This window comes from Hipposideros armiger, unplaced genomic scaffold, assembly GCF_001890085.2.
Source record: "Hipposideros armiger isolate ML-2016 unplaced genomic scaffold, ASM189008v1 scaffold_283, whole genome shotgun sequence".
Classification (NCBI taxonomy): Eukaryota; Metazoa; Chordata; class Mammalia; order Chiroptera; family Hipposideridae; genus Hipposideros; species Hipposideros armiger.
Window position 1 is genome coordinate 2,175,753 of NW_017731633.1, and position 11,584 is coordinate 2,187,336.

At 48.0% G+C, this 11,584-nt stretch overlaps 1 protein-coding gene and 1 long non-coding RNA gene across 2 annotated transcripts in view; one reads left to right on the top strand and one right to left on the bottom strand.

Moving 5' to 3' along the window:
• Positions 1–4,280, bottom strand: LOC109391007 (outer dense fiber protein 4-like). The gene is made up of 5 exons (XM_019658168.1): positions 4,243–4,280; positions 2,888–3,153; positions 2,587–2,733; positions 340–489; positions 1–68 (listed from the first exon to the last, which is right to left on the bottom strand). Exons 1-5 carry the CDS (start codon positions 4,278–4,280, stop codon positions 1–3), a joined length of 669 nt encoding a protein of 222 aa, XP_019513713.1.
• A 4,200-nt stretch (positions 4,281–8,480) lies between these two features.
• The window catches only part of LOC109391049 (uncharacterized), a 3,466-nt gene continuing 362 nt past the window's right edge, over positions 8,481–11,584 (top strand). Inside the window, exons 1-2 of the long non-coding RNA XR_002125710.1 lie at positions 8,481–8,551; positions 10,829–10,975. This is a non-coding gene — a long non-coding RNA (uncharacterized LOC109391049). The remainder of the gene's footprint in view (positions 8,552–10,828; positions 10,976–11,584) is intronic.

The window sequence follows — 11,584 nt, forward strand, 5'->3', positions numbered from 1 at the left end:
CTAAGTCCAGATGGCCTGGAGCGCCAGGGTGGACCAGAAATTCATATAGTTCAGGTAGGAAAAGAAACCTGCCGGGAGGAAGAGTGCAGAGGGGGTGAAATGCAGAGTTCACCAGCCCAACCCTGATCCCAGTTCTCTCCCCAAGCTCAACCACACCCCCTACCCTGTCCCCAAACCCATCCCTAAACTCAAACTCAACCCTGTTCTCTACACTGTACCCAACCCCTTTCTGAACCCAAACCCAGCCCCATCCACAATTCCATCTCATCCCCCTACCCTGTCCCCAAACCAACACCATTCCCTACACTGTCCCAACCTATTTCCTCACCCAACCCCTACCCCATCCTCTTCTCAGACCCGTCATCAGGAAGAAGAAGATGCCAGTCCATGCCAGGTAGAAGCTCTGCCCCAGCCTGTAGGTCATGCCTTCCTGCAGGTACTCATGGGCCTGCATCAGGTAGAACAGGACCCCCAGCATTATGCTGGTCCCTGCATGAGGACAGGTGTTAGAAGGCTGAGCAGCAGGTGTGTGAAGACCCTGCCCATAGTTGTGTGGCTGCCCAGCTGTTGCTCAGTATTTCCTCACTTTCTTTCGCCTCCCTCTACCTCTGCTCACAAGCAGGATAGTATGCTTCTGACAGTGTCATGGTAAACAAGGTTGGGAGTGCAAGTCTTGATCTTTTACTAGGCAACAGTGGTGGGGCCAATTAACTGGAGCTCCTGCCTCTGCATCTCACCTTAGGGCAGCCATTTCACCTCTCTGAGCCTCATTTCCCTCATCTGTAAATGCGCATAATCATAGGAACCATCTCCTTGGGCTGTCATGAGTTTTGGAGATTGGCACATTTCCCGGCACACGTTGAGCCCTCAAGAAGTGAGATTGATCATTATCATTATATTGAGTCTTTAATTTAGGGCTTCTGAAGAAGTGGATAAGGATATCAATCATTCTGGGTATTTTAACTATGTGTTGAAATGACATGAATTAAAAATAATTTGTGGAGGTGGCCAGTTAGCTCAGATGGTCAGAGTGCAGGCTCATAACACCAAGGTTGCCGGCTTGATTCCCACATGGGCCAGTGAGCTGCGCCCTCCACAACTAGATTGAAAACAACCACTTGACTTGGAGCTGATGGAGCCTGGAAAAAAACACTGTTCCCCAACAAAGTTTAAATAAATAACAATAATAATTTGTGAAAAGGAAAAAGACTTTTTCAGGTAGTGAAGTACTGCATAATTTTTGCTTTATGTTATTGAAAAATAGAAAGTGTTTTCCATTTAATTAAAAGTGAGAGTGGGCAGAAACAATTTTCTTATAGAAAAATGTCCTAGTTTAGATGACATGAAACTGAGGTGTTTTCTACCCTAAGTACCTATATTTAAACAAGCAGGAAGAACTAACAGACAACCTGAGCATATATCATTTACTAACAAGGAAATAGGAAATTGAGCTGTCTCTCTTCTTGGCCTTACTATCACTCTCCAAGAATTTTCTCTTGATGCAACTGAAAGTTGTGGTCAATTACTACAAGAGAACATAATATCCTTCGTGTCCAAATTAAAGTGCCCTCCACTGCCTCCTTTTCTAAAAAGTGTGATTTGGCATGCAAATGGAAAACTGAACCATTCTAATCAGAATATGTAAAATTCGAGTTATTTGGGTGGGAGTATGACGATTATCATGGTAAGGACATGTGCAAAGTTAAATAGCTACCATAAGTACTGACATTTTCTAATTCAATCCTCACGACATCTCCATGTGGTAGGAAATTTTATCCCCACTCTACAGATGAGAAAACTGTGGCTCAGAAAGATTAAGTAGCTTGAACAAAATCACAGAGCTGGTGGGAGTGAGAATAGAGGAGTTGGGGTAGGGCTAGAACTGGAAATGAAGTTGGGCACTGGCTAGAGAGGTTGAAGTTTGAGTGATAAGGATGGAGGTTGGAGTTGAGGCTGGTGTTGGGTTGTGGTTGGGGATGAGGATTGATTGAAAATTGGTGAGAGGGTGGAGTTGGGAATGGATTCAGTTGAGTTTGAGAGTGAGGTTCATGGGTGATAGGGATGGGGTTGAAGTTAAGGTTGGGCATGAGGTCAGATTTGAGAAGAAGATGGGGTCAGAGATGGATTGGGGTTGAGTTTGAGTTTGAGGTTCACAGGTGATAGGGTTGGGTTGGATTTGGAGGATGAGTGTTGAGGAGGGTTAGGCATGGGGTTAAGTTGGGTGCTGAGATTTGTAAATGGGTTGGGGATGGTTTGGGAATTGGAGAGAAGATAGAATTGGAATGGTGGGGGAATAGGGAGGACATTATGGAAGGAGATGTGGATGAATTTGAGATTTGTTGGTGATAAAGATGGGAGCTGAAGTGGGGGCTGGTTTGGGGGCTGGAGATGGGGTTAGGTTGGAAGCTGGTATTTTTTATTGGAATGGGTTGGAGATTTAGAGGGAGATTAGATTAGGATCGGGGCGGAAGGTGAGGATTGGGACGGGATTGGAATGTGATGGGGTGGGGGTTGGGCCTCATGATAGGCACTGGGCAAGATGTGCCTCGCTTCGGTGTTCCTGGAGGAAGGATCTCAGTGCCGTGCCTGTCAAGATGCTGATGATGAAGTTGGAGAAGTCCAGCATGGGCAGGTTGGAGCTGGTGAAGAAGATGATGTTTATGAGTATCATGCAAAGGAAGAAGCTGTTGATGCCGGCAAAGAGGAGGAAGGCCCAGGAAAAGTCCAACAAGTCTGGGGAAGGAAGGATATCATGCAGGTGAGGATGAGCATAAGGCAGTGAGCATGGTCCTGGGGCAGGGAGGACCATCCAAGGGAAGGCAGGAAGGGGTCCCTAGGACAGAGGAGACATGAATCCCAGGAAAGGTGACCCTAGGGCAGGCCTTACAAGCATTCTGGTCGTACTCATGTAGGCAGGAGGTGTCAGCGCACTGCACAAAGAAGATGGTGTTGATGGAGATGGTCAAGGGGCCAGCAGGGTCTCCAGGGGATGTGAGTGGCACCTGGAAGTGGATCCAGGGCTGGCCCAGAGAAATGAGACCGATGATCACCATGCCAGCTAGGCTCAGCAGGAGGCTCAGCTGGCGGCTGATCTTCTTGGCCCCGTACAGCAGCCGCCAGCCTATGGGCAGCTGGGAATGTCTGCGTCTACACCTGCGGCAGATTGCCCACCACCAGTGTCAACACTGAGTCCAGCCGCCCAGCCCAGTCACCCCAGGTCCAGCTGCCAGACCCTGTCTCACCCAATCTAGGCTTTAGACTCTGTCTTTTTTATGTCCATCATCCATGTCCTGTATCCCCCAGGCCTTGCCACCCCCAAATTCAGTTCCTACATTGAGTCACAGGTCCAGCCTCGGTGCCATGCCCTCCCCAGGGCCAGCCTTCAGGTCCAGCTTCCAAGCCCTGCCACACCTAGGTCCAGTCTCCACACTTGGATAGACCAGCCATGTTTCTGATCCCTGACCTTTGACTGATGCCCCTCCTCAAACATTTTAGCCCGGAATCTGTCCTCTTGCCTGGACCCCTGCCTCTCACCTGCTAGAACTGACTTCCACTGAGTTGCCTGACGGTAAGTTGTGGATGTTGCTGTCTGGAGTATCTTCATTGAGTTGGGAGCTGTCCAAAGAGTGTTTGAAATTCTCAAAGGTCCAGAGAACTGTTTGAGGATTTTCGCTACTGGCATCAGGGCTGTGAGTAATTGTAGAGGGGATACAGGCTTCGGCCCGGGTTGGAGACTTAGGGCCTTGAATACCTAAGTGGGCACTCCAAGTTGGTGGTTGGTCTTGGAAACTGAAGTGACTGGTATAGGCAGCTGATTCAATATTGGTCAGGGGGATGTGAGTAATTAACGGAGGGCTTCGGACACTGAAGTGGCGAGTTTGGAAAATTGATGAAACATCTCGGTTAATGAAACGGCAACTGTAGATAGCTGAGGGTGTGTCTTGGATACTGGCCCAGTGACTGCTGGTAATGGATGATGTATCCTCAGTCCTGACTTGGCCGCTGTTGCTAGTGGATGGTTTCTCTTGGATACTGGCCCGGCAACTATGGATAATGGACAGGGGTTCTTGGATACTGACCTGGCGACTGTGGAGAACAAATGGTTCTTGTATATTCACCCGGCGAGTGTGGATAATGGATGGAGGATCTTGGACACTGACCCTGGGCCTATAGGTAATTGGCACATGGTCTTGAGTGTTCTCTTGAGTGTTGTTTTTGGGAGCTCCTGGAAGGAAATCTGACTGGGTGATCTGGTGGTTAGATGGGGCCTTCTGGGACATGTTGAGATACAGGGCAAGGTCAGTCCCTAGAAGCACTCAACAGCCTGTCAATGGCCTCAGCCCTTCGTTCCAGGTACCTCTATGGCCACCTGGAAGTACGTTGGTCTCTCTCCAGGGTTCAGGCTCTGTCCCTTGAGGTCTGGATTTTTCTGTCCCTTCTTCAGTGTTTCTCGGTCCCCCCTCAGGCCTCAGGGCTTCAGTTTGGCCTGCAGCTGGGGGCAGGTAAAGGTTCTATGACAGTTAGAGGCATTCCAGGAAGTTGGGACATTGGCCATGGACTCATACTCCACACTGGACCAGTGTGAGTGGCATAGGAGCTGAGGCTGGGTCCAGGTGGGTTCCAGTGTTGGGTATGGACAGGGTCAGAATTGGATCAAGAAGAGGTCATGGCTGGGTCAGAGAGGTGTTAAGACAGGGCCAGGGTGGAGTGGGGGGTAGGGAGCAATTTCAGGATGGAGACAACAGGGTCAGAGAAGGGCCAGTGCAGGGTCAGGAGTAGGCAGGGCTGAGTCACCCGCATCTCTGAGATCAGTTCTTACAGTTTCTGGAGGACCCGAGATCTGAATATATAATTTCCTTTTCCTACTTGCCCTATGCCATAACCCTCCCAGGGCCATCTCTGAATCCAGCTCATCCCTTTATTGCCTTTTCAAGTTCTATGGTGTCTCTCTCTCTCTCTCTCTCTCTCTCTCTCTCTCTCTCTCTCTCATTTTCTTTCTCTCCCCCTCCCCCCTTTCCTGAGGCTACAATCCACAGCTTGAGAAGGATGAGGGAAATAGCAGTTTTAAAGTCTCCACTCCTGACAGGAAAAGATGCAACAGAATGATGCCGGTGAACCCAGGTCCCCAGAACACTACTCTTTCCCAGCGGGCCTGAACTATTCCTGGGAGGAAGACAGAAGGTTCATCCTGCGGGGCTGGTCTCTTGTCTTCAGCATCCTCGCCACCCTGATGGTGCTCAGTGTGATGGATGGACGCATGGCCTACGTGCAGGGCCCCTACACTGGCTACGTGGGCATCTGGACTTACTGCAGGAAGCACAAGTGTCCCAGCCTGGGCCAAGTCACTGGTCAGTAGGGTGTTGAACAGGCTATGGGGCACTCTGGAGGGGGGCCTCTGGAGAGTATCAGGAGTGGGAATCTTTAAGTGCTTTGGGGGGAATCTTTATAATTCTTGAGAAAGGGTCTCTGGAGATTCTTTGGAGGCCTTGGCAAGGGTTCTCCTGTAGTCCTTTTGGCTTATATGGAAATAGGACAATTATACACATGAGAAGAAGAGCATAGCAATTGACCGAAAACCAAGCTGCCTCATGATTATATAGCTAAAGTCTCTCTCTCTCTCTCTCTCTCTCTCTCAATTTTTTTCCCCCAAAAAAGGTGACAAGAGGCTTTCAGCTCTGTGCATTTCCATTGCTTTTGAGCATTGAAGCAAAAGGCAGCCCAGAGGCTGGAGCCAGAGTGCCTGGGTCCAAATCCTGGCTCAACCACTTGGTAGCTGGGTGATCTTGGGCACATTCCTTCACCACTCTGTGCCTAAGTTTCCTCATTTGTAAAATGGCAATGATAGTACAATAGTACCAATTAGTAGGCTGTTTACGGGATACAGGAACTAAAAAACATAAAGGAATTAGAACACTGCTTGGCACATATTAAGTGCTACACCAGGGTTAGCTATTATAAGGACAGTTTTGTTTTCAGCCGATGCACCTACCTTCATTTTAGATCTCAAAGAAGCGCTTATGAAATTTCCAGAACATGTGTAGTCTTATTTATTTATTTTGAATATCTCTTTGATGCCTCCCAAACTCAAGCTGACTTAAGTAAAATGAACATGTAATTTATGGTTTCAAGTAACGGAAAAGTCCAGTGACATAGATCTACCTGGTTGCGGTACGACTCCCGATCCAGGTGTAATGACACCTGGGATCTGTCTGTCTTTTGCCGCCTCTCCATGAAGGCTTCTGCTCTGTTGGGCCCTCAGGAAACCTGTGCCCGTACAGTGGCAAGGGGGCCATCAGCAGCTCCAGCAGCTCCTGGATTCTCTCCTTTCTGTAAACAACATGGAGAAAAGAAAATAAGCCATCCTCAAAGGTCTCAGCATTAGCTCTGATAGAATCAGACTTACTTCCCTGGGATTTCTCACTCCCCCCAACCAGTTGCTGTGGTCGGGAGGATGTCATGCTGTAATTGACTGGGTCTGGCTTGCACGCTTTTCTGAAGAGTCAATGGAGGGGTCATTTCTGTCAGAAGCACAAGGACAGAGGGTAGGCAGAGAGTGTCTCAACAAAATTAAGCTGCTGTTGCCAGAAGAATGGGAATAGGTGCTGAGTGAGCAAAGCAACTGTGCACATAGTCTCTGCATATATGAGAAAACAGCTATATGTTTATACACACATATGCATATATACCTCATACATATAGAGGGTGTGTATACATGTTTATTTATTTAATTCTCATTTAAAAAACACACATGGCAGTATTTTAGTTCTCCTTTTAAACGTAAGTCACCATTTATTGAATGCTAATAAGAATGTACAAAGCTTGATAGTCAGCATAAAGAAATATAGGTTATACAAGTTTTTATTTTTTTAAGGTGCAGAAATTCAGAATTTTTATGTAGTTTAATTTCTCCCCCTTGCCTCTGTGACTTTACTGATTGCTTCTCAGCTTCAGGAAGTTCTTCTCCCTTTAGATTTTTGGTGACCATTCAATTCTGGGTGTGTTTTTTTTGCCGCGCGGGGGTTGTAATTTCGTGGGTGGTATGTAGGCAACATTGAATCCTGTGCTTCTTGCTGACTCATGGAAGGACCTGAATCAATCAGGAGTCTTTGGGTCAAAAGTGACAGAAACTAACTTGAACTAGCTTGAGTGAAATAATTTATGTGAAATCATCTAAGTGAAAAAGGGTGCGGTAACAATGCTTTCAGGCATGGCTGAATTCAGGGGTCCATGTGATAATATTAGACATTATTGTTTGTTTCTTGGCTACTTGAATTGGCTTTATTCTCAAAGTTCCATGGAGTAGCAATCAGGACCCTAGTTAGGAAAAGAAATCATTCTAGATGCTTCAGAGAGAAGTAAACATAGGGAATTGGTTTCATGGATAACAGAAGAGCTGAGAATCGGTCGCGAGCGCCTGGAAGGGCAGTCGCCACATTTTAGTCTCTTTCTGAAAGTCAAGGGGACATTAACCCCTCAGCAGGGCCCTATGTCCCTGCGTGGTACTCATGACACAAGTGGGGAACAAAGTCCCGACACACAGGTTCAGATACAGTAACACAACTTTATTTGGGAACCAACATCCCTCCAGAGGCCAACGCTCTGGTAAGCACAGAGGGTTACGCAGAATAAAATAGAATTTAATAACGAACCAAGTCCCAGAGTCAATCGAGATGGAGACGGTCCCTGGTCCGGGAGAGACGACTGGCCCACGACGGGTCTGAGGCAAGCTGGTCTTGCAAGGAAGAACTTCGGAGAGTCCCGGAGAATCGTGGCTTGCACCACGCAGAGGGTCTTAGCTGGACTGCCCAGTCAGACTACTCACGGCACTGTTCTTCAGCTCTGCTTTTATCCTCTTTTCCTTGGACTTGTTTACTTCTTAGGTGATAGTTGTTTTGGTGAACATGTTTACCACTCAATTTTGTTATGCACAGATTTCACACAAAAACATAAACATGTTTATTTTCATGTATATGCTCTATACACAAATATGCTACTTTCATTTTACGCATATCAGTCTCACATGTGCAGCCTAGCTTGCGTCCCTACTAGTAAACAACTTGTTTTGCAAACCTCAATCCAACATATATCTTATATTTTATATACTCTACACAGAAACCAAGTAGGATATGGTGAGACAAGACAAAGCAGGGATTAGCAACTCAGGAAGCTGCCTATACACCCCTAGGCCAGAAGGACAAAGGGAGGAAATGGTATTATCAGAACTCAGAAGCTGGAGCCATCAGGAAGGTATAGACTCATGGTGGGATTTGCTTAGAAGTGTTTACAAGCACAGAAGAAATGCAGCTACTGATGAAGACACAAGCTGAGGCAGAGAGAGAGAGAGAGGTGAGGATAAATACTCTGGCTTGTCCCCTCCTCCCAGAGCCAGTCTTCGGCCAGTGCCTCCCATTAGCCAAACATACCCATAAGCCAGTGAGCAAAGGAGGCTGGGAAATGTAGTCCTTGCAATACAGAACAGGGAAAGGTGGGGAATGGACCTGAGACCAGGGGTTGGAAAACTGCAGCTCCGGAGCCACATGCGGCTCTTTGGGTACGTACATGTGTGAATTTTTCTTTTCTTTTTTAAAAAGATTTTTATTGGGGTATTCGGGGGAAGGGAACAGTGCTGGAGAATTGGGGGAAGGGGAACAGACAATTTGCTGTCGTTTTGTTCTTCAGTCTAGTTGTGGAGGACGTCGCTTCACTGGCCCAAGTTGGCACCATCATTGCACTCTTCCCAGGCGAGGCAGATCAGTCGCTGGCTTCTGGACGGCCGCTCACTGCGGCTGCTGGCCGCTCACGCTGGCTGCTGGCTACATATGGTAGCCCATGGCAACCCACTGCCACAGGGGCTGCAGCCTACGCCGTCGCTGGCGACTCCCAGCAGCCCAGCTCCAGGTTGAGCTGTTGTTCAGCATCTTAGCTGTGGAGGGCAGTGTCACTGGCCCTCATATGTGAGATCCGAAACGGGGCCCTCTGGCGTCCCAAGCCAGCACTTAACCATCGCGCCACTCGGCCGGCCCAATTTTTCTTAATTTAATAAATATATAATTAAGACTATTATTTGTTATACTATTACTTTAAATTTTCCTTATTTATAAAAAATATATTTATGGGTCATGAATAATTTTTAAATTGTTGTGAGGGACAAGACTGGCTCTTTTGTCTTAAAAGTTTGCTGGCCCCTGAGATAGACAAATGAGTGGCAGAATTGCTAACAACTTGGGCCTCAAGTCCAGCAGGAAAGAATACAAAAAGTTCCTGTGTGGCTGGGTCACATGGATATCCCAAACCAAGCATAGTAGCCAGAGCAATGCCATGCACTGATTGGCTTATAATTGGGCTGAGAGTGGGGAATGGATAGGAAGGTGAAATGCATGGTGGGGAGGTAAGCTGCAAACATCCGCTCCTTCTGACCAAACCACAGAGTGGGCTGGTCTCTGGGATGACAAGGGCCAGGGACTTGAGCATCATCTCAACTCTCTTTCCTTCTCCCTGCTTTCCCTTTCCAGTTTTACTCTCTCAGGTCTCCTGTCCCCCAAGAGTCTGGGTCCAAGGCTCAGGCAGCTCCAGACTCATAATCCTATTGACTACAGGAGAGAAAGCTCCTTCCTGAAAGTTTCCGTTAGAAAAAGTCGCAGGGCAGAGCTTGATTAGTTGGCTTTGGTCATGTGCCCATCTTTGGGCCAATCACCATGGTCTGGGGTATGAGGCATTGTGATTGGCTCAGCCGGAGTCACATGACTAACTCTGTGGTCTCAGAGGGCAGGGTATACGTCATGAGAAGCCCTCAACCAGGATTTTGTGATTGATCCAGAGAGCACCTTTGCTATTCTGTGTATAGGACTAACCCTTTGCTTGCTAGTTAGATGTTACAGATGTGCAGTTTGCCAGAAACAAAGCAGACGGCGTCTTAGCTCATTTGGCTGAAACAGTTTTGCACTGTTCAAAATCAGGCAAAGTAGGAAGGGGCTAAGAGGAGGAGATGTAATTCTCAGAGGGAGCTGAAACTGTTATCATACTGCAGTGTAAACTGGATAAATATAAGTTCTAAAGTGAGCGTGATGATGTCTTTCAGGTATGCTGGTTTTAGAGTATTTGGAAGCTTTTCTTGTGTGTACTCAATGTATCCGTGTTTGTGCTCTGGGGGATGTGGGCGGTGATGTGGAAAATGTCTGTGGGGGGGCTCAGGGGTGTGAATGAGGGTGACATTGGGGAAGGTTCTGGGGATGTGGGTGGGGTCACTAAGGGACCTTGGGATGTGAGTGGGAGAAAAGTAAGGTGACTGGAGATAACTAAAGTGACTAAAGTGTCTTGGATAACTTTGAGGGTGCAATTGGGAGTGTCTAGGAGTGATATTAAAGGTATTAATGTGAGTTGCTATGGGACATCTTTTGGGAGTGTAAGGTGATTTTGTGGGTGTCTGCACGGGTGACTTTAGAAATGATTGAGATAATTCTGTGGAGTGATCTTGAGGATGTGAGTGGGGGTGACTCATGGGTCATTTGTGGGGTGACCTTGGTGGTATGGGTGGTTGATTATGAGGGTGTTTGGGGGTTGACTTTGGGTAAACGGGACTTTGAGGGTATGAGTGGGGATGATTTTGAGTTTACAGGTGCCCGGAGGTGACTTGTGAGTGAGAGCGGGAGTCATTTTGGGGTTTCTAGGAGGCGACTGTGGCAATGGGAGTGGGAGTGACTTTGAAGATGTCTGTAGTGAAACATTGGGGGGTCTGCTGGGGACGCTGCATGTCAGTGGGGATGAATTTGGAGGTTGACTTTGGAGAATGTCTGGGGATGACTCAGGCATTTCCTCTCCTCACCCCCAGTTCTCATCCACATGAGCATGGGCTTCATGATACTCGCCCTGACCCTGTGTCTCATCCTCCTTCTCATCATGGGCCTCTCCTTCCGGCCAGTCTTCCGCCGCCTTAACAAGATAGACCTTGTCTTCAGTTTCCTCAGCTTCAGCATTGGTGAGTGTTGGCTTGAGGGAAGGGGTGCCCTCCTCACCCCAGCATCTTTCCCCTGGGCTCTCTCTCTCTGGCTTTGAGGTGTATCTCAGAGTTTCTGTCCTGCTGTCAGCTGGGTCTGTCTTTAAAAGTCTCTCGGGATGCCTGCCCCACTCTTTCTGTGTTCATCTTCTGTCTCCTTTTTCTGTCTTTCTCAGGCAGGGTGAGTCTGCGGGCTAACTTCTGGGTATCTATCTATCTGTCTATCTATCTATCTATCTATCTATCTATCTATCTATCTATCTATCTATCTATCGTGTGTGCCCGCGCGCGAGCTTGTCATGGAGGGTGAGAGAGGATGTCCTGTCTTTCTTCCTTTTCTGGGGGTCCCGGGTCCCTGTCCAGCCTCGTGTCTGTCTCTGGCCCCACCCAAATGTAGGGCTCCTGATTGTCTTCAGCCTGACACTCTTTGTAGTGAACTGCGAGACGCTGCTACCAAGGTCACGGGTATCCTACCTTGTGACCACCTACCTGTGCTGGGGCTCCGGTGCCTTGATGCTATGGGCCGGTGAGGGCGGAGCCTCCGGAAGAAGGGGCGGGCCTTCAGCAGGGCAGAGGGCAGAACCCAAGGGG